At 38.5% G+C, this 23,823-nt stretch overlaps 1 protein-coding gene across 1 annotated transcript; it reads right to left on the bottom strand.

The window, feature by feature from the left end:
• Positions 1–348: 348 nt before the first annotated feature.
• Positions 349–22,303, bottom strand: LOC124544902 (myosin regulatory light chain sqh). Its single transcript, XM_047123638.1, has 4 exons — positions 22,183–22,303; positions 13,050–13,246; positions 9,792–10,021; positions 349–1,017 (listed from the first exon to the last, which is right to left on the bottom strand). The coding sequence occupies exons 2-4, from the start codon at positions 13,237–13,239 to the stop codon at positions 913–915; spliced, it is 525 nt and encodes a 174-aa protein (XP_046979594.1). The 5' UTR covers positions 13,240–13,246; positions 22,183–22,303; the 3' UTR covers positions 349–912.
• Between the last annotated feature and the right edge of the window lie 1,520 nt (positions 22,304–23,823).

A 23,823-nucleotide genomic window follows, 5' to 3' on the forward strand; every position in this document is an offset into this window, starting at 1 on the left:
AGTTTGTTGCGAAAGCTTGAATTTTGTGTGTATGTTTGTGTTTGTGTGTCTATCGACGTGCCAGCGCTTTCGTTTGGTAAGTCACATCATCTTTGTTTTTAGATTTTTTTTTTTATTAATCCTAATTCGTGAATTCTTCAAAAGCCAGTTATATACGCAGTGGTATGAAAAGTAATATTTGAGTAAGCTAATTTAATGAGACGTGAAGCAAGCAGGACAGGATCGATCCTAGTAGAATAAAGGGACTAAACAAAGTTTTATAGAAATGATTGTAACAGTGGTACAAACAAAAGTAACAAAAAATTTAAAAAATGAGTGAATTTGGGTGTAACAACTCAAACACGCTACTGATTTTGTATATTTTATTAAGGAACCGTCACGGGATTCAGCTCTGACTAAAATATGGAAACAAACAAAATGTAGATGATGTCACAATTTTATGTAACAAATGTATTAAAAAATATCACATTTATCGGGAATACTGAATGTGAGACTACCAGGGTACAATCATATTTCTGTATTATCAAAGTAGAGAATTCAAGTTTCTTACAGACTTTAATAGGGTGAAAGAGCCAAAAATTAATAAAATATTTTCTGTACAAGTAACTTATTAATATATGTTGGAATGAATTACACATAGTAAAACACAAACAGTTTACAATTATGCCTTTATCACTTCATAACAAAAGCCAAAATGCAAGTAAGAAGAAAATGCCAGTCACCTGTGGTCCCATATACAAGGATCTTTACAACATATTTGCATCAGATTTTTTTGAAACCTACTAATAAAAAGCTAAAAAATTTAAATCCAAATAAGTTAGGGTTTATTTTTACACATTTTGTAAGACATGATTGTTCTTCAACACTGTCAAGAAGTAAGGCACATCAGTATTTGACAGCTAAGATGTGATTCTACTTCTCATCTTTATCCTTGGCACCATGCTTCAAGATTCTAGTGAACTCAATATAATCAAACATCCCATTTTTTATTGGAGCTTCACGATACATTTCATCAACCTGTAAAAAAGAAAACTGTGTAATTTTTTAGTATAAGAAGAAATTCTGGAAACTGTTCCTGTCCAAATCAGTTTCAGTAATCTGTGAAACAAGGAATGAGTCACTCTCCTACTGCAATCTAAACATAAAAATGCCAAAAAAACCTTTGGTCTGAGCATATTAAAATGTTGTCTGTAATTCTATTTTGCTGGAAATCACAGAACAGAACAAACTCACAACAAAAAGCTCTTTTTCAGAACCAAAAGTGACCCAGTAATCAAGACAACAAAACACAGCAAAGATTTAAGTATATATAACATTACAGAACATTGTCATGAACAGAATGAAAGTACATCTCTGATGTGTTCATATTGTGAATACTGAAAACAAGACATTCAATATACCTAGCTCACTCCTGTTAACAGTCCCACTCGTTTTATTGATTTTTTAAGGACCACTAACAGATCTTTTCTATCCTATATGTATTTGTCTCTACTTAAGGGTTTCGTAAACAAATCTGCCAACTACCAGAAAAAGCAAAATAAACTTCAGTTTCACTGCTCTCGACATGTTCACATATGCAGCAATATTTAATAATTTTTTACATTTGTGATGATCTGCAGTTTTAATCAAGTGAATAGCACACTTTAATTGCAAACACATAGTCTATCTTTGAAGCAATCAATTCTTCTCTCAGAAGTGTGCTTCACACGACAGACCACTTTCATTTAACTGCTTTGCGATTGTGTGATTGTAGTACTAGAGCCCAAACTTTGTTTTTCTTCAAAGATGCCATCTTCTCTTCCACTTTGATGTATCTTGATGTCATTGCTTCTTCAAAAATGTGACGTTCAGCGATAAATGGCAGAACAGGTTGTATCTCAGGCTCCAAAACAGGCAGGTGCTCGCAGACTATATCAATCTTTCAGCTTCAATTTTTCATTTTCTCTGACTTGTTTGCTATCATCATCGTTTTCAGATTCCTCTTGATCATCATCTGCATCCTGGTCCCCCCCTGGTAAAATTCAGGATATCTTCGGTGAAGAAACAATATCCCGTAGCTGAGATTATCGATTTTGCATTTTTCAGTCAGTTCATATCCTTGACTCTTAGTGCACCTACTCTTACAGGCAGAATACCAATTTTTTAAATTATCTGCAAATAAAATGACCTAAACCACCACATATATGGGGGACAAAAAGAGAGAGAGAGAGAGAGAGAGAGAGAGAGAGAGAGAGAGAGAGAATGAAATACTATTTTGGATGTAATAAACAATAGTGCATAAATGAAAAAGTGCATGCAGCCACAGCACATTGTTATTGGTTACTACCAGTCTTCCAGTGTTCAAAAGTGGTTCCTTGTTTCTATCTTCAGTTCATGACAATGCACAGCGTTTTACAAGATGATCTCTTTATTGAGGAAGAAACTGTTTCTCAGCTGAACTTCGCATATAAAAGTGGAAAATCCTTCTCGAGAGTGATTGACAGTGGTAAGGAAATTTTGTTGTTGTTTACCTCGCATTAACAGCAGTCCGCTAAAACTCTAAAATTTAGTAGTAACAAAGCTGCTTTATTGTAGCGCCATACTTCACTTATTGTGTGCTTTAGTTGTTTCTGCTAAAAATATTTTGTGTGCTGACTTGATCATTGTACGAGGGTCACTCCAAAAGCAATGCACACTATTTTTTTTTTTTTAAATCCATCTTTTATTCTACATGTTTGAAAGTTTTACAGTGTGTAGATACAGCCTTTAGGAACAATATTTTCATTTCTCCACATAATTTCCATCCCTCTCAACTGCCTTACGCCATTTTGGAACCAGCGCCTGACGACTGGACCAACCTGTTGGAGCCACTGTTTGGCAGCGTGCACAAGGGAGTCATCATCTTCAAACCTTGTTCCGCGAAGAGAGTCTTTCAATTTCCCAGAGAGATGATAGTCACGTGGAGCCAGGTCAGGACTGTAAGGCAGCAGTTTCAGTGTTGTTTATCCGAGTTTTGTGATCGCTTCCATGGTTTTTTGACTGACGTGGCCGTGCACTGTCGTGCAAACAGCAAAACATCCTGCTTTTGCCGATGTGGTCGAACACGGCTCAGTCGAGCTTGAAGTTTCTTCAGTGTTGTCACATGTGCATCAGAGTTTATGGTGGTTCCACTTGGCATTATGTCCACAAGCAAGAGTCCTTCGGAATCGAAAAACACCGTAGCCATAACTTTTCCAACAGAAGGTGTGGTTTTGAATTTTTTTTTTTTTTTTTTTTTTTTTTTTTTTCTTGGGTGAATTTGCATGATGCCACTCCACTGACTGCCTCTTCGTCTCTGGTACAAAATGATGGAGCCATGTTTCATCACCTGTCACAATTATTCCAAGAAATTCATCTCCACCATTCTCGTACTGTTCCAAAAGTTCTCTGCATACTGTTTTTCTTGTTTCTTTGTGAGCCACTGTCAACATCCTGGGAACCCACCTGGCACAAATCCTTTTTAATGCCAACACTTTCAGTATTCTGCAAACACTTCCTTCCCCTATCCCAACGTAGCATGACAATTCATTCACTGTGATGCGTCTGTCAGCAGTCACCAATTCATTAACTATCTGCACATTGTCTGGAGTGTGCGCAGTACGAGGCCTGCCACTGCGAGGACAATCCTCAACACTGCCGTGGCCACTTTCATCACATAACCTGCTTGCCCACTGACTAACTGTACTGCGATCAACAGCAGTATCTTCACACACCTTTTTCAACCTCTTGTGGATGTTTCCCACTGTCTCATTTTCACAGCACAAGAATTCCATGGCAGTACATTGCTTCTGACGAGTGTCAAGTGTAGCAGCCATCTTTAAGACATGCTGTGACAGCACCACTCACGGGAACAGGTTGAACTAAGTTTGAAAACAAACAGAAAGGATGCATCTACACACTGTACAACTTTCACACACGCAGAATGAAAACTGTATTTTTACAAAAATACTGTGCATTTCTTTTGGAGTGATCCTAATAGAATTCAAGAAAGTAGAATTTGCCTGTAGTATATCTGGACATTTAAACACCATTTGATAACAATGATTACCTACCTTAATTCCTGCTGCAATTAGACCTAACGAGCATACTTTTATTCTCTTGTTATCAAAAACCACTTTCACTCTTTTTGTAACAGCTCCCACTGGAAATGAATTTCTTTTTAGCTAATGAACGTATAATTTGTTTTCCAAAGTGTGAGGCTGCCATTTTCCATCAACTAAAAAACAATACTTCAATGGATCTGATGCCTTCTACTTTAACAACTGAGTTCTCTCCAATTTGAACACAGGCATCATCAGATTGAATTTGTTCAAAAGTATGTTGAATCAATCTCTGGGTGACATCACATGTTTTGAAGCAGCACTATCAGTTAACCAAGTATTTTCATAACCTGGAGTGAAAACATTCACTTGCTCTGCACTTAAAGCCTGGTGTTCAGAGGTAACATTTTTTACTAATGACGTATTAGGCAAATTGTTGTTCTTTGAATTTAACTTCCTTGTTTTGCCCACATTAACTGATGTAATGCTTTTGACATTTCATCCCATGCTAAAAAAATTTGTTCCTCTTTCAATAATCCTGGAAGTCCAATATCAAATGTTTGCTCATCTTCAACACTAGTCCCAAGCAGTCGAGAAAGTTCCAAATTTCGAGGGCAGACTTCCTAAAATTTTAGCCATTTTGTCAACTTCTGTAACAGGTTCCCCAACATCAGCTAATATTCGTACCAAAGACTCGACTTAACTTATGTGTTGTGCGATTGTGTCAGTTGAGAACATTCTGTAATCACAAAATTTACACTTCAAGGCAATTTTATTAACTGCAGATTGCTGTTCATAAATAATCTTTATTATGAAATACATTTCAGGCGCATTTGTGCATATCATAACACAGTACAATTGGTCAAATTCCATTTTAGTAGATGGAATAGGCATGGCCTTCGCATCTAAGTCATCCCATGCTATTTGACTCTCGCCAGCTTCATTTGGCCTCTGTTTTCCCTCCATGATACCACGAACTTTTTCAGCATGAAAAATAATTTGCAACTGATATTTTCACAGTTGGAAATTCTTACAGTCAAATTTCTGGATACTATAAGCCTTCAATTTACCCATCTTTGGGTAAATCTGGACGTATTTCAAACATACAGTTTTCCCCAAAAGACCAGTGAAATATGATGGTTCCAGAACCAAAGTGTCAAAACTTAAGCATCATGATTCACTAGAATAAAACTCTGATCAAACACAGTGAATTTGCAAAACAAATATGTATACGATTGCCTGGGCCCATAAGCTGTTGTCTATCATTATATTTTGCTGAAATTCACAGAGCAGAATAAAAGCTGAGTCAAACAACAAAACACACTTTTTATTAGAACTAAAAGTGACAGTGACAACGATGACAAAACAGAGCAAAGATATTTTTATGATGTTACAGAACACACTGTGCAAAGAATGAAAGTACATCTCTGGTGTGCTCTCATTACAAACACACAAATGCTGTAACCAGGCACTCAATATAACAAGCTCACACTTGTTACTATAAAAATTAAGTTCAGGTGCAGTACACAAAAAACTTGTGCAAGATATTACCCAAAATACCACATATATTTGCAATAAAAACAATTACTGTTATAGCAACAATGTGGAATGGATAGATTGCTACTCCCCACATATGGATGGTATTCAGTTGCAGACAGGCACAATGAAGAAGACTGGTGAAATATTAAGCGTTCAGACGACCGTATTTACTCTAATCTAAGCCGCACCTGAAAAATGAGACTCGAAATCAAGGAAAAAAAAAAAAAAATTCCCGAATCTAAGCCGCACCTGAAATTTGAGACTCGAAATTCAAGGGGAGAGAAAAGTTTTAGGCCGCACCTTCAAATCAAAACAAAGTTGATCTATTGTAATATGAGACACAATTTAGGTCGAATGAAAGACGATACAGCTACAATAATTTGGTTCGAGTCGTAAGCTTAGCAGTTAAGCTTTACCAGATAGCCATTGCTATGCGTCAGGCGCTCCGTCCGTATTTATACGGGTACCCTTCCTTTTTCACGTGCTTCGTGTGGTTTGAATGGATTGCTTATTTTGCTTTGATCTGATAAGTGCCGTTTTCTTTGTTATAGGCGTTTACGTCACTCTAAGTTGAAAATGCATTACTGTACTGCGTCATGCATTGTTTGTCGCATTCTGATAGTGCGTGTTTACGGCCTGTCGCCGCCCGCGGCATGGCTTGCTTTTGTGCGCGCTACCGCTGCTTACAATTAGAAAAAAGAGAGGAATTGTCTCATTAGCGAAACAATGGCAAGTGACTGCTACTTGTTGTTACTTACACTGCTGCTTTCTTTGATAATGATCAACAAGAACCAAATAATAGACTGCGTACGATAGAACATGTTCTGAACGAGAGTTAAGACGAAAATTTTTCTCCGTTTGAAAATCTTTGCGGCCGCTTCTTTAGTACATCAAATTCTGCACAGAAATTAGTCATTTTAGATTAAAAAATCTAGTCAGTTGCCGTGCTTCATTTCTGACTGTATCACTATTAGGCATAAGAATAACACGAATATAAACATGACACGATACGTATATTCTTCCGCGTTTGCTGTTGTCTCACTCTAGTTTCTTAGTTTATTAGGCAGACAGGATTTAAATGAGAAAGCAGCAAACACGAAAGAATATATGGCAAAATGTTTATATTCGTATTATTCTTATGGTGAAGAGAAAACTGCACGTGATTCACATTTCATCAGGTTCCTATTAGCAACAGTCTTGCCAGTCGGATTTTCGTAGTACATCGAAATTCTGCTACTTTCGAAGATGAAGAATACGGAATTTGTATTTACTTCGTTGGATAATGTATGAAAATGCAGTGGCCGAAACTCGGGGCGGAGAAAAAAAAGCTCGTCTTCCACCTTTTTTTTAAATTTATTAACTGATGCAGAGGTTTTGGCGTCAGTATTTATCTCTGTGCCTACAAAGCATGCCTGTGTAGCGCTACATATATTCGACGGCAGAAGTTGGTTGGGGCGGCACCTACCAACATTATTCAGAACTTCCGCTTGCTTTGCACTCGATTCAAAGCCGCAGGCGGTTTTTTGGATTACAAAAACCGGAAAAAAAGTGTGGCTTAGATTCGAGTAAATACGGTATTTCCTTCTTCCAAAATAGAAAGCACGCGCGCACCCACACACATGCACGCACGCACGCACACGCGAGCACGCGCGGGGGCCCGTGCACAGAAAAAGCACAACTCGCACGGTATCTGGACATTTGAGCTCATCGGGCCCATTAAATGCCATGAAAATAATGCGGTAGAGTGTATGACTGAACTGAAGAAATGTGTTGGACAACTCCTGCTACTCCATCGAGGAGTATACTCACAGAAACTCTAATCTAACTTAGTTTATAATTATAATTAGCACTATTTGTTAAAGGACTTAAAACGCTGGTCATGATGTTTAGAAGATGCCCTTTTACAAATATTTACAAGCTGAAAAGTACCTAGCATTGTCATTAATCTGCATTTAAATTATGTAAAACGTAGATCTTTAATTTCTGTCCATATCACAGAGGCCACTCTCTGTGGTATCTATGGAACATGACAAGTGTAACTAATGAATTCTGACTAAACTAGCGGCAATACTAATTTTGATTATCACTTGAAAGGGCGAAGAATATGTTCTATGCATTGATGTTGAAGGAAACTGCAACTTAAATTCATCTAACACAACAGGAGGCTTTTAGCAAACTAATATTAAACCAGTATGATACTGGTAAGTCACGAGTCACATTGAAATGCGCTTTTAATGACACCTGCTAACTGCTTATGGCAAAACAAAAAAGTGAATTTAAACCCTGTGAGAGATTTTATGAGGTGCGGGGGAAAAGTAAGATTTATTTTCTGTATATCAAAGTTTTTATTTTTTTCAAACAATAATGTCCTCCTCAAAGTAGTCCCCTTTGGTAGCTACGCACCAGCAGATCAGTTGTTCCCAGTCTTGGCAGCAGCACTGAAAAGCTTCTAAAATAGTAGGGCCTTTAACATGTCGGTCACATTATTTTGAATGATCTTCAGATTTCCAAAATGACATCCTATTAAGACTTTTTCAATTTAGATCAAAGAAAAAAAAGACTCATGGACTCAGATCAGGTAAACAGGAGGCTTTTGGAACAATAAGAATGCCTTTTGAGGTCAAAAATTCCATGATGGAAGTAGGCGTGTGACATCGGGCATTGTCATGTTGCGGCATCCACTTGTCTGCAACCTTTTCGTGAGTATTTCAAGGACATCTTTGTAAAGTACACAGTTAGTATTGTTAAATGTTTGATCTCACAAGAGCTTGCATACATCTGACGATTTCATCAGTAATTAAAGTTGTAGTCTCCCTAACGAGGTTCATCTCTAACATGTTCTCGGCCTGTTTCAAATTTTCAAAGGTCACAATCACAGACTACAAGAGTTTAACCCAAAACTTGATGGTATAACATTGTTCTAAATCCCTGTGTCCCATTTTCATAACACATAACAACAACAACCCAACTTCAGTGATGACACACTCAAAAATCACATGAGGGCTGTTCTGAGTTGAAACTCTGACTGAGAATCTGGAACAGATGAACACACCAGTCTCCACAAACAGAAGAAACAACATTGCCATATTGCTCACAGTCTTGTCGGTCTCATTACTTTTCTCACATGCCTGGAATATTCTTGAAAAATTATATCACAGATGAGAAGCGATTTATAACTAACTTGTTATGCTAATGTGTGTGTCTTGTCCATTTCGCGGCAGAAGTTTTCTGCTGTATATGAATTCCAGCATAATTTTCCTCTCAAAAAGCAAATCATTTACCTCAATAAGGAACATAAAAATACACTGAGGTGACAAGTCATGGAATACCCCCCATATCGTGTCTGAACTCCTTTGTCCGGCGTAATGCAGCAACTCTATGTGGCATGGACTCCCCAAGTCATTGGAAGTTCCCTGCAGAAATATTGAGCCATGCTGTTTTTACAGCCATCCAGACCACAGTTGTCCCATCATCTAGTGTCCAATCAATATGGTCACAAGCCCAGGAGAAGTGGTGCAACTGATTTCCTGCTGTTAGCGAAAGACAATCGCATCGGTGATCTACTGTTATAGCCCGTTAATGCCGAATTTCACCACTATGTTGTAACAGATGTGTTTGTCCTTTGTCCCACACCGATTTCTGCAATTATTTTACTTAGTGTTGCTTGCCTTGGGAACAACAACTCTACACAAATGTCGCTGCTCTCGGTTGTTAAGTGAAGACTTTTGACCTCTATTGTCCATGGTGAGAGGTAATGCCTGAAATCTGGTATTCTCAGCACACTCTTGACACTGTGGATCTCTGAATATCTAATTTCCTCTTGACTTCCAAAATGGAATATCACACGTGTCTAGCTCCGACTATCCTCCCGTGTTCAAAGCCTTAACTCCTGTCGTGTGGCTATAGTCACATCAGAAACCTTTTTACATGAATCACCTAAGTACAAATAACAGCTCTTCCAATGCACTGCCCTTTTAGACTTGTGTGCACAATACTACTGCCATATGTAAATGTCCATATTGTTATCCCATGACTTTTCACCTCTGTGTATATGCATACACACACTAAAACAGACTAACAAGACTAACAGAATAATATTACAAATCTGATGCAACAATTACAAAAAAATTTGTAATATATTACTTTCGAAAATTCCTATGAAAATATTTTCCACTAGAGAAAACTGTTCCTTACCTCTTCATCTGTGAATCTGTCACCCATTGATGTCAGGAGTTCTCTAAGTCGTTCCTCATTAATGACTCCTTTGTTCTCTTCATCAAAACACCCAAATGCATTTTTAATTACATCTTCTGGATCAGTGCCCTGTAGACGTTCCCCAAACAGTGTCAGAAACATTGTGAAATTTATTGGGCCCGGAGCTTCATTCATCATTGCCTCAAGATACTCATCAGTTACATCTTTCCCTGCAAAAAAAGATACTATGTAATAATCAGTTCTAATGTTGGTGATTGTGAAGCCATTATTAGATATGATTTTTGTGTGTACTGAAATTCAAGAATGAAACAATTTACCACATTTATATCACACCATCATCATATAAACAATGGAAAGACCAGGTAGGAATATCAACAATATCATGAGAAGAACAGATTGCTACTCACCATAAAGATGGCATGTAGAGTTGCATACAGGCACAACGAAAAGATCTGAAATGTGAGGTTCAACAGCCATTAAGTATTTTATAAAATGCATTTTAATCATCATCAGCTGTTTATTTGTCCCATTAGTCATCTACTAGTTTCGGTTATTAACCATCCTTTAGGATGTAGGGTACAAGAGATTAGTTAAAAGCATCCTATATTCTTTTGAAGATGAACAGCATTGAAATTATCTAGTGAAATTGTACAATTTGTCTTACAATACTGACACTCATATCTTATGAGAAACAGACAGACATCACAGGAGAAACAAGACTAACAGTTATGAGTAATTGTTTGTCTAGTTTCTCCTGTGATGTCTGTCTGTTTGACATTAAGATATGAGAGTCAGTATTGTAAGACAAACTGTACAATTTCAATATTGTTCAGCTTCAAAGAAATATGGGATGCTTTACCCTACATCCTGGGTGATGGCTAATAACCGAAACCGGCAGATGACTAACGGGACAAATAAATAGCTGATGGTTAAAATGCATTTTATATAAAAAATAATGAAAAGACTGCTACACAGTTAACTTTCAGTTCAGCCAGAGCTGCTATTGCCTTCTGTGTTTTCTTTTTATGAAGGTGGCTCTGGCTGAAAGCTAAATGTATAACGGACTTTTTGTTGTGCCTGTCTGCGACTCAATGTGTCATCTCTATGGTGAGTAACAATCTATCCCTTTCATAACAATTTTATACATTATTCTGGCTGCATGATGCCTTTGAATCACAAGAAACATTGACACAAAATACAAAGTGAAGCCCAAGGTCCAAAATGCTTGGATACTGACTACTTCCCTCTCAATAATTCCTTGAAAACATTGTACTAGATTAGTACAAATGAAAAAGTCATCCTTAACATTAAGTAATCAGCCTGAAAAAAAGTCACAAAAGAAAAATAACAAATATTGCCACATGTTTAAAAACAACACAGCACTACTGTAAGAAGAGGGAGAACACTTAAAGGAAACTGAATATACATTACATAAAGAACAGACAGACAGACAACCACCACCACCACCACCATCACCACCACCACCACCACGAGTACAACAATTTAAATAATGTTGTGTGGTAACTCAGGAGAATGAAAACAGAACAAGTAAAAATAACTGACATCAGTTTTTAAAAAAAGAGATTAAGAGGACAGACTTCTGACTCACCCAAAAATAATTAAACACAAAATGTACCTCTCAACACACAAAATAAAGATATTACAGCACTCTTCTCAAACCAAAATCTCTCTCTGCATAAAATCAAGCTGTTTCGAAAGGATTCACTCAATTGTAAAAGCCTATATTCAATATGAATTAAGATATAAAGTTGGGGTGGATTTTAACTCCTGAGTCAAAACTGAGTTTACTTCGGCACCAGTTGTAAGCTGTCAGCATGGGTTAAAAAATCCATTACCATATGTGTATTAAGGAAAGGGGGGGGGGGTGTTTTCTGTTCTCTGTTTCAACAGCTGTAATTCAGTTACAACAGTGTGGGGTGATTTTTGTTGAGAGCACAGCTCTGAATTGGTTGTAGGGAGTGTACAGATTTCATATTGCACCACTGGCCTCCAAGATCACCTGATCTCGGAATATGTAATTTTTTGTGGGAGTAGGGGGGGGGGGGTGATGGTTTATGAAGGCCTATGTGCCTCCCTTTCCGATAACTCTGGATGAATTACAACACAGCATAGTAACAGCACAGAACACGGTAACTCCAGACATGTTCACAAAAGCCATCATCTGACATCCTTTCGTGCATCAAGAAAATGGCGCATTGAACATTGGAGAAAGGTAAACAGAAACTGATCCTAAATGTAATTGTAAAATTTGCAATCAAGGCTGTGCGTGTATGCATAAAAGAAACCCACTTGTAAAATCATATGGTTCTTTTAAAAAATAAAAACTTTGCAGTCATATGACTAAGTCAAAATTTACATATTGTTTCTATCACCATTCATGTGGTCTCGCAAAATTGTATCAATCTTTAACACTCTGTAAATTGAGCCACAGTGGAAAAAAAACAAGGGCCTAACTCATTATTTAACACTTGAAACAAGCAAGAAAACAATTAAAACCCTGGCATATAAAGTAGCATTAGAACATTCTGATTATGTTTTCACGGATACAAGAGAATGAAACTAGGCATAGCCATAAAGTAATTTGGCTAGTTCTACAAGAAGTGAAGTAAATTAGGATCAGAGACTGTGATGAGCCTAAGTCACAAAAAAGACCTAACAAAGTGAGAAATAATGCAACATATTCGAAACAGGTCAATGGCTGGAAAGGAATACAAGCAAATTAATTTCCTCCTCCAAGTCTTACACTGTTTTCAACAAGAGAATATTTATTAAAGAAGAATATCAAATTGTACTGCAGAAGTATTTATTTACTTTCATTACAAAAATCTTTTGAGGCTGCATACTATGCACAACTGTTGGTGCAGTCTACCAGTTAACTTTTAGACATGTCCCTTCCCAAAGCGATGAGTTACATCATGTGATTGAATCAACTGAGCATTGGACTAAATGAATGGAAAAACTGTATAGATATTTACTAGTAAACAAGTAAGACTATGCTCAATACTACCTTCTAAACGTAACAAAACTGATTTCCAAAAAGTGATAATGTCAAAGCCAAAGTGTTATTAACATAACTAACTTTCAGGCTAGGAATAAATATGACTATTTTAGTGCAAATATTACATTATTTAATATAGTTATCATTTCTTGTTATGTACGAGAACTGCTTTCTCTAATAGCACTAAGTCCATGTCGCTTGACAGCAAAATTACTTGCCTAAAGATGCCAGCATCTCATGAAGATCATCTTTATCAACAAAGCCATCACGATTCTGATCAATCATGTTGAATGCTTCCTTGAATTCTTGTATTTGTGCTTGATCAAACATTGCAAATACATTAGAAGTCGCCCTCTGCGCACGTTTCTTGGTCGTGGCACGACGTCCTGCAGTCTTGCGTGAAGACATGTTTAATCTGAAAGAATACACAAGTTTTAAGCATTAGAATTGTGTGTGCACTATCTGCTTTCACGTAATAAATAAGGTTAACATTCCAAAACTATTTATGATGCGTCATAAGACAACTCAAAACAGCAATTTCCTTCAAATGCAATACTTGAAGACAGCCAAATCTTCATCAGTAAATGAGATTTTAGATTTTCAAAACTGAAAAGTTTCACCATGATTTCTAGGAAATCTTTATACCACTTTCAGGTCTAGCTGTGGAGACAGGAAGAATATAATCTGTCTATCCATGTAAGAGAGTAAATTATTTTTATTTTCTTTAACACACATAGGCCCGATGTGGTGTAAAGACTAACAATAAATCTTAACAGAAGAGTTGTATCTTGTCAATAAGAGAATGTCCAATGCTCCAGCTATGATTCCAATACAAACTACAGTCAATTCTCAATTTGAAACTCAACAGACTGGGGAACAAGTTCAAATTACCTAGAGTTCAAAATAATAGGAGTTCAAATAATCGAGGGGAAAGGGGAGGGGGGGACAAATGAGAGTTCGACTGAAAGTAAACTCTAGCATGTGGAGTTGGCAGTTGTGCTTTATCATCTTTCTTTTTCTCATCCAGACAAGCCAAACACAGACACCAATGTAGTCGTCATCAACATGAATGAAATATTCAAAGCTTAACTCACCACAGCTGGGTAGAAGTTACCACCACGAGTCTAGCAGGATTTAATTTGCTAATTATGGCAACTCTATTGGCTGTTCTGCTTTCTCTCTTTGGATTACAAACCCACACTTTTTGAAGCAGTTATAAAGAGTGGTAGGGTTGACATCTGTCCAGGCCTTGTCAATCATGGTTACAGCAGTCAAAACTTATGTCCATTGCCTCACCTTTTTCAATGCTCTCCAGCACAATGGCACAATTTTTAAAATTTTCCGGGAAGGAAAGTTGCTACTCACCATATAGCGGAGATGCTGAGTCGCAGATAGGCACAACAAAAAGACTCTCACAATTAAAGCTTTCTGCCATTGGCCTTTGTCAACAATACACACACACACACACACACACACACTCTCGACTGCAGTCTCAGGGAACTGAATCCACACTGCGAGCAGCAGCACCAATGCATGATGAGAGTGGCGACTGGGAGGAGGTAAGGAAGAGGTTGGGGCGGGGAGGGATAGTATGGTGGGGGTGGTGGACAGTGAAGTGCTGAAGGTTAGACGGAGGGTAGGGGAGAAGTGGGGGGCAGGGGGAGGAGCGGAATAGGAGATAAATAAAAAGAGTGGGTGTGCTGGTGGAATGATGCCTGTATAGTGCTGGAATGGGAACAGGGAAGAGGCTGGATGGGTGAGAAGAGTGACTAACGAGGGTTGAGGCCAGGAGGGAATTTAGGATGTATTGCAGGGAAAGTTCCCACCTGCACAATTCAGAAAAGCTGGTGTTGGTGGGAAGGATCCATATGGCACAGGCTGTGAAGCAGTCATTGAAATGAAAGGTATCGTGTTTGGCAGAATGTTCAGCAACAGGGTGGTCCACTTGTTTCTTGGCCACCAGACTAGAATATGTGGTGGTGGGAGGATGTATGGGACAGGTCTTGCATCTAGGTCTATTACAGGGGTTATGAGCCATGGCTCTCACCTGGTCACTAACGTCATCCACCCCATCAAAGGCAGGGCTACCTGTGAAACCAGTCATGTGGTCTACAAGCTAAGCTGCAACCACTGTCCTGCATTCTATGTAGGCATGACAACCAACAAGCTGTCTGGCCACATGAATGGTCACCGACAAACTGTGGCCAAGAAACAAGTGGACCACCCTGTTGCTGAACACGTTGCGAAACACAATTTTAAAAAGACACAACATATTCATTTCTGAACATCTAGCTCTACTACATTAACTGTAAGTGTGACACATGGTGACAAAATAATAAATAGGGCAGAAATTTCATTAATTCTTAGGTGTACACACTGATGAGGATTGAAGCTGGAAAAAGCAGACTTAGAACTCTTAAAACAACTTAGTGCCGCCACACTTGCACTTAGAATCATTGCAAATCTTGGGAGAGAGAAATCAGAGATATATATTGTCGTTCAATAATGTCACAGGGAATAATGATCAACGGTAACTCATCTTTAAGGAAGTCTTCATTACTCAAAAACATACTGCAAGAATTGCGTGGTGCTCACCCTCCATCATCTTTCAGACATCTGTTTAAGGATTTGGGCATCTGACTGATGCTTCATAGCGTATTTATTCCCTCACAAAGTTTGTTGTAAATTTGTAAATAATCTATTGCAGTTCAAAAGGAACAATGACATGTGTAATTACAATACCAGAAGGAAAAATGAAATTCTTGACTATCATTAAGTTATCTCTAGCACAAAAATGGATGCACAATGCTGCAACTTATTCATTCACATACAATGTCTGACAAGACAGTAGAGCAGAACTTTAAAACAAACTGAAAAAGTTTCTGTTTGACAGTTTCTATTCTGTACAAGAATGTCTGTTAATGTAGCCTAATATGTGAAAGGTGCTGGGTAGGAATTACTGGCGTGCATCTGTATATGTAGTAATAATAATAATAATAATAATAATAATAATAAGAAGAAGAAGAAGAAGAAGAAAACAAAACAATCTTATTTATGTTCAGCATGCACCCATATTTACACATTAATTTGCGAAGTGAACATAACATGACTCATTCAACATACCACATCGTTACAATTTGTAATGCAAATAATCCCTACAGCATGAAACCAACCAACCAACAATACCTATAGGAGTTTCATCATATAATTTTTTCTGAGTGAAAGACAAAAAGCACTTTTGATATTTCAGCTTCCATTAGCATATGAGAATGGGGATAATTTAGTACACATTTATTTTCAATGTTAAATAATAATCTCATAACTTGATAGTGATCAATGAGAATTTCTGTTTTCATACCAGTACAAATTGCTATTGGGTCAGAAAACGCAGACATCCATTGCAGCACAAGAATAAAATTACTCTTAAGTTATGAGAAGGCTCAATTATGTAAAGCTATACATTGAAAACAAAAAGGTATTGGAACAAAAAATGTAAACGGAAATTAAAAATTACTTATAGCTCCGTAATATCAAGAAACTTAAGAGAAATTCCTGAAAATAATAGTTTCATGAACAAAGCTTAAAGTAAAATCGAGGTTATCACACAAAAGCTTTTTAAATGATGTAACCCCAAAAAGATAGAGGAGACAGGCTCATCACAAAACTCAAAACCTGAGCACCCACATGAGAATTACAGCAATAAGAGATAGCCGCAAAAAGCCAAGTACGAAATGGAGTTTTCATTGAGACAGTAACTGAGAAAAAGAGGCCAACCAACACTGAATAGCTGTCTATGAGTTAGAAATAATTCCATTAGCAATTTTACCAGTTTCTTCTCTGGCATAGTACACAATACTCTGCCAAAGTTAAATACAGTAACACAACATAATGAATGAAAGTTCAGGAGCAGCACGTTGCCAGAGGTCTCAGAGTCAAGCACAGGAAGTTGGATGTCATATGGCATGGGATCAGTGTAACTATTGCGATGAATGAGGTTGGCCCCGCAACAATGTGTGCCAATCAGCGAGCAGTTACTGTGCATTGTGGCGACGTTCATTACAATGTGACCTGGAAACAACATTTGAATAACTGCACACAGGGGAGAATCTTTACAAAACTGGAAGAAGAACAAACTTGTGATCAGTGTAGCCTGAGGGTCTGTTATTGCTTACAGCACCGTTTTGTGTACAAGGGGTACATTCTGAACCACAGGCACTGCTGCCCGAAGGAGAGGAAGTGGTCAACCACAGCAGCAGATGACCACTACATTGTGCAACATGCAAGAAGGGACCCACGTCAAACAGCAGGTGCAATTGCAACCACATTTAACAGGACTGCAAGGCACCCAATTTCACGTAAAGAGAATAGGGACTGGCCCAATAAGGAGCGGACCCACGTGCTCCACTCAGATGTGCCCAATTTCAGTTCGAGTTGTGGTTCTGGACACACACGCATAAGACAAGATGTGGAAACACGTAATGCACCCAGAAGTATTGTCAAACACAAACGTTATGGTGGTCCAGGTGTTATGATGTGGGAAGGCATAATGTTGCATGGGTGTGCTGACTTCAAAATCTTTGAACGCACAAACTCACCAGTCATTGCTAGTTTGACACTGTATTCCTTCCCAAAGTGTGTCTCAGGGGTGCATCTGACCCGGACTTAATTTTTATGGATGACAATGTGCACCAACATAAAACAGTGCATACAGAGGAGTTCTCAAAATGAGAAGATATTTGGCAAATGAACTGGCCTACCTGTTTCCTCGACTTTAATCCCATTCAGCAAGTGTGGGATGTGGCGGTGGGACGTACTGCAGTACACTCACATGTAAAGTAACGACCTTCCAGCTGTTGTAAACTGCACTGATGGGAGAAATGGAACATCCTACCATAAGAATTCCTTGCCAACTTTGTACCCAGTATGGGAGAACATTGCAGAGCATGTACACTGTTGTCCAACATGATTACACATTCTATTAACAATCATGGCTTTTGTAATATGCAGCAGATTTTCACAAATCACAGTGACTTCAGCATAATTGACTCTCCAATCATTGGAACTGCTCCCAGCTACCTACTATACTATTAGTATTACTATAATTATATAACTACTTTAGCAGTTTTTTCTACATATAATTCAAGTTTCATTGAGCTTTGTTACTTGGCAGTGATGTCACGTGGAAGTTACTTTAGTGCTTAACTTTTGCGTGCCAGTCAGTGTATTAAGGAATATTGACAACCTATAAAAGCAACTTAACAGTATTATAAAAACAATGTAAAGAACACTGATGCACAAATGATTTTTGGAACAATATGACAATAGATGAAGGCCCTAAAGATATACAGAGAAATAAGCAAATCAACCAACTTCCATGCTGTACCATGAACCAAATGTGCCATGAGTAACTTGCCATTTTATGGAATTGCTGACAGGTCTCACTCCTAATTTGTCAGACTTAAGCAACTTAGAGCCTTTATGTATTTTAAAAAATTGTTAACCTGAAATTTCCTGGCAGATTTTAACTTTCTGCCAAACTGGGACTCAAACCTGAGGCCATAGCTTTTGCCACACTCTGCTGCAGAGTGAAAATTCGTTCTGTGCTGACTTCATTTTGCCGAGGGGGTCGACAGAAGCGTCCGATCCCACGCGTCGGCTTTGACCCGTGACGTAAGGGTGTTGTCGTGTGTGACGTCATGACGGCGCGGAGTTTGGTTTGAGTGTGGCTGTCTCCAGTTCTGTTTTATCTTATTTTATTTACTTTTCTGATCTGTTCGTTCTATCTCGTGAGATTTTTTTTTTTATTTAAAAACTCTTATTAATTATTTTAATTATCTGTTTCCTCGAATTTCTGTCTTAGTTTATTATATTTATCTTTCTGATCTGTTCGTTCTATCCCGTGAGATTTTTTTTTAAAAAAGACAAAAAACACTAATCAGCTACTGAAGCATCTTGATCTTCTATGGGTTGCACGGCTTACGACCCCTGAGGAGGTGGGTGGGTATTCATGCATGGCTGTCTTCACTTACACGTTGTAGCTACGCAAGGCGTCTAAATTTTTTTATATTTAGTTTGCCCCCCACCCAAAACACCCCATTTCCCGCGCTTGTCCCGTTAGTGTCATTAGGCTTCTTGTGGAAAGTGTGTGTGTGTGTGTTTGATTTTGTTTCCGCCATATTTGTGACGCCATGGGTCAAAGCAGACGGGTGGGATCGGACGCTTCCGTATTTCCTGCCGAGGTATGTGGGGCACAGTACAAGACAGTTATTTTGAATTTTGTAATAAACTTCTACAGCTGATAAAAGGATAGCCAAAGCATTGAAAATTGCTACATCTACATCATCATCATCATCATCATCATCATCACCATCACCATCATCTATATGGCAGAGTATGTAACCCAACAGATGTCCATAAACAACTGAGATGATGTGGCAGTTAAGACACTGGACACTCATTTGGGAGAATTATGGTCCAAATTCCTACCTGGGCACCCACATTAAAGTTTTGCTTACACCAAACGCCATGATGGCTCCTTTGAAAAGCATACTACTGGTTTCCTTCCCCAAACTGAACTTTTCCTCAATCTTGTCAATATGTTAAATGCTAATCTCTTTGTTACTTCATCAACAATCAACTGAGTCACTTTAAGAGTAAGTTTGATACTTTCACACTCATGTCATCCTTATACATCAAGAGACAGTAACAAAAAAAAATACACTATTGGCCATTAAAATTGTTACACCCCGGAGATGACTTGCTACAGACAGGAAATTGAACCAACAGGAAGAAGATGCTGTGGTATGCAAATGATTAGCTTTTCAAAGCATTAACACAAGGCTGGCGCCAGTGGCGACACCTACAACGTGCTGACATGAGGAAAGTTTCCAACCGATTTCTCATACACAAACAGCAGTTGACCAGCGTTGCCTGGTGAAATGTTGTTGTGATGCCTCATGTAAGGAGGAAAAATGCATACCATCACGTTTCAGACTTTGATAAAGGTCGGATTGTAGCCTATCGCGATTGCAGTTTATCGTATCGCAACATTGCTGTTCGCGTTGGTCGAGATCCAATGACTGTTAGCGGAATACGAAATCAGTGGGTTCAGGAGGATAATACGGAACACCGTGCTGGATTCCAACGGTCTCTTATCACTAGCAGTCGAGATGACAGGCATTTTATCCGCATGGCTGTAACGGATCATGTAGCCACGTCTCGATCCCTGAGTCAACAGATGGGGACGTTTGCGAGACAACAACCATCTGCACGAACAGTTCGACGGCGTTTGCAGCAGTATGGACTATCAGCTCGGAGACCATGGCTGCGGTTACCCCTGATGCTGCATCACAGGCAGGAGCTCCTGCGATGGTGTACTCAACGACAAACCTGGGTGCACGAATGGCAAAACGTCCTTTTTTCGGATGAATCCAGGTTCTGTTTACGGCATCATGATGGTCCCATCTGTGTTTGGCGAAATCGCGGTGAATGCACAATGAAAGCGTATATTCGTCATCACCATACTGGCGTGATGGTATGGGGTGCCATTGGTTACACGTCTTGGTCACCTCTTGTTCGCATTAACGGCACTTTGAACAGTGGACATTACATTTCAGATGCGTTACGACCTGTGGCTCTACCCTTCATTCGATCCCTGTGAAACCCTACATTTCAGCAGGATAAAGCACAACCGCATGTTTCAGGTGCTGCACGGGCCTTTCTGGATACAGAAAATGTTCGACTGCTGCCCTGGCCAGCACATTCTCCAGATCTCTCACCAATTGAAAACATCTGGTCAATGGTGGCCGAGCAACTGGCTCATCACAATACGCCTGTCACTACTCTTGATGAACTGTGGTATCGTGTTGAAGCTGCATGGGCAGCTGTACCTGTACGCGCCATCCAAGCTCTGTTTGACTCAATGCCCAGGCGTATCAAGGCCATTATTATGGCCAGAGGTGGTTGTTCTGGGCACTGATTTCTCAGGATCTATGCACCCAAATTGCGTGAAAAATGTAATCACAAGCCAGTTCTAGTATAATATATTTGTCCAATGAATACCCGTTTATCATCTGCATTTCTTCTTGGTGTAGCAATTTTAATAGCCAGTAGTGTATGTTTCAGTGTGTGACATTATTGTGTTGCTGTTGAGTTATGGATTTGTAGACCCATATCTTCTCACAAAGCAAATTAAACAGCTGGCTCAATTTATTGGTAATCTGGAGTTGATAACATTTTTGTGTGAACTGGCATTAGCTAATATCCTTGAACTGTGCATTTCCTATTTGTTTGCTTTTGAAAAGGTGCAAAGACTGCATTTATTTTGTTTTCTTACACTCACATTTTTCTCTAAACTTGGGGGTGCAAGCCCTTGCTTAAATACCAACCTCATCAGAACAAGCATACTCAAAACTATCTATGCAAGGCCGCCTCTGCGCAAACTAGGGCTGTTACTGCCTCTGCTCTCTTGATCTTATTCCTTGGCACAGCAACATAAAGTTGACATTTTCTGTACTGCATGTAAAATCACATTTAAACAAAAGATTTCACGTTATATTTGTTAAATACAAGAAATATTCTAAAACAGTGATAATCTGACTGAATTCCTGTTAGGCTTTACAGTGACTACATGATACTATTAGGAATCGTTTTAACTTTAATAACGTATTTCTAGTTACTTTGCAAAGAAGAAAAATACAGCTTCGTAAGTTGTTCTTACATCATCTTTACAACTGTTTGCATTTGCTTCACGGCACCTGACAGAGTGCAGGTGTGGTTATAGTTTCAGGCTCTACAAATAATATCTGAGGAGTTATATATTCCGGCACACTAATTCTTTGCTAAATACATGTCTGCTCAATTCTTACTTTTACAGGCTGAGGCGATAACCACAGCTGCACTCTAGCAGTTGCAGTGAAACAATGCAAATATTTGTAAAGGCGCTGTAAGGACAAATTTTATTGATAATAAAATGAAAGTACCAGAGTAATACTGTCAGCTAATAACATAAAATCAGTCTTCGTGACTTACAGTTACTCTCCATAACACATGGAAGTACAGCTGCGACTATTACTACTACACCGAACAACACATAAAGCGACAACTAAATACTTCAGAAAATAAAAGAAGGGCGAGGGATTACTGAGATTTCATTTGAGGACATTTATTCGATACTAGCTTTACTATAATGTCGAAAAATATTTTCTTTTAGTTCACCGCCGTGCTAGCAGATAATAACAGCACTGCAGCTGACAGCTTCTTACAACAAAAACATTTTAATGTACAGTATTGCAGAAAATTTTTTGTACCCCGGCATCCTAAGCTTAAAGTATGTTGCACTTCTGAAATTACCTGGTTTCAGGTACCTGCCGTTAAATTTCCGAGCTCACAACTGCCACAATGTTCGTATAAACGCCTTGATGACTCAGATGTAAACACCCCACCACACCCGTAGCGACCGAGATATTTCAAAACAACTGAAGCATCTACACAGGTCCACCAACCAATAAATAGAGTGTGGGATTACTATTTTTGTGTCCTTTAAGGCAGAATTCACAGTCATGTGAAAATATGCATTATAATAGTCATATAATTAATTCTGCTCTGCATTACTTGCTTAGAAACAAGTCTCGTGGATATAATAAACATGTTCAGCTGTTCGGTAGCTCACTTATAGGTTGGCTTACCTGCAGCAGCTTCGTAATTGTAGTGGAATGTAGAGTACGGATATGTCAAGAATTTGAGTTTTTATTGATTATTGAGTCAAAGTACACATATTGTTGAGATGACTTTCGATATTTCCCAGTACATTTGTTGCCACCGAAAAAGCATTTCAGAAGTTCACTGTGTTCCAGGAATTTTTGAGCTGATTTTTAACTCGTATGTTCAACACTCATTTCAGTGCCATATAAAGCACAGCTGATTGCCCTAATAAGGGGAAGTGGGACGCAGGAGAAACTCTCTATAAAAAGTATTGGATGGTGAAGAAAATTGCGCCGTTCTTGTGAAACGCGCTGCTGTATTTTTCGAGTATTATGAATACCTCAATATTCTATTATTACGTGAACAGTTTGTCTTTCTGCACATTAAATTCAGTTGGATTCCTCATCTATAATGAGAAAGTTTGTTTGGTCATAAGTGCAGCAGCGACAAATGCTGTGTGTCAGCTAAGTAATTACTGCCTCGTAATAGCGCTGAAGTCTAAAACGATAGCGGTTCCGCCTTTTTATGTAATGTCTTAGGTTGCTTCTTAAAACAAAGCGATTCAGCAGAACACTTCAGTTCTGATTAGCGACGGTCGTACTGGGACCCCGCCCATCGCAGTGACAAAAATAACCATTTAGCTGAGTAACCGTGTTCCCTTACCCACGCACGAGCAACGGATGCGTCTCAAAAGAAGTACTGGTATCAGGTTTCTTATGCCCACTGCATGCATAATTTAATTACGAGTTGGTAATATTTAAAAACGAAAAACCAATGCAATGCGAACATTAGCATAGTTGAGCAATGGGGTGGGTTTCGGTATTAAGAAATATATAATCAGAACTGATTGTGTACGTGTGTAATCTGCCATACTGTTCTCTTCCAACTAAGAAAAATTGACGTAGAGTGTATTAGAGCATTCCATGTTTGTCAAGGCATGAATTTATCATTTTTAATGGTACTGTCAAAAGATAAGAATTCAGCATCAAGATATAAAGAAGAAATGAAATATTGGCAACTGTACCAAAATAGTCTGCACATCTATTCAAATGCAGGGGTAGATTGATATTTAAAAAGATAAATTAAGCTCAAGAAAAGGAAGGTTTTTCAGTAAGTCAAACAATAACATAATTCAGAACTCTAGCACCATGGAATATACAGTATACAGGGTGTTACAAAAAGGTACAGCCAAACTTTCGGGAAACATTCCTCACACACAAATAAAGAAAAGATGTTATGTGGACATGTGTCCGAAACGCTTAACTTCCATGTTAGAGCTCATTTTAGTTT

This window comes from Schistocerca americana, chromosome 1 (assembly GCF_021461395.2).
Source record: "Schistocerca americana isolate TAMUIC-IGC-003095 chromosome 1, iqSchAmer2.1, whole genome shotgun sequence".
Taxonomy (NCBI): domain Eukaryota; kingdom Metazoa; phylum Arthropoda; class Insecta; order Orthoptera; family Acrididae; genus Schistocerca; species Schistocerca americana.

What these genes read in the sequence shown, in the direction of transcription:
- LOC124544902 (XM_047123638.1), bottom strand. Translation starts at nt 13,239, where the DNA reads ATGTCTTCACGCAAGACTGCAGGACGTCGTGCCACGACCAAGAAACGT. An exon ending in TGAGATGCTGGCATCTTTAG is followed by an intron (nt 10,022 to 13,049) that starts GCAAGTAATTTT and finishes CTTTTTTTGCAG; the next exon opens with GGAAAGATGTAACTGATGAG. An exon ending in ACAGATTCACAGATGAAGAG is followed by an intron (nt 1,018 to 9,791) that starts GTAAGGAACAGT and finishes TCTTTTTTACAG; the next exon opens with GTTGATGAAATGTATCGTGA.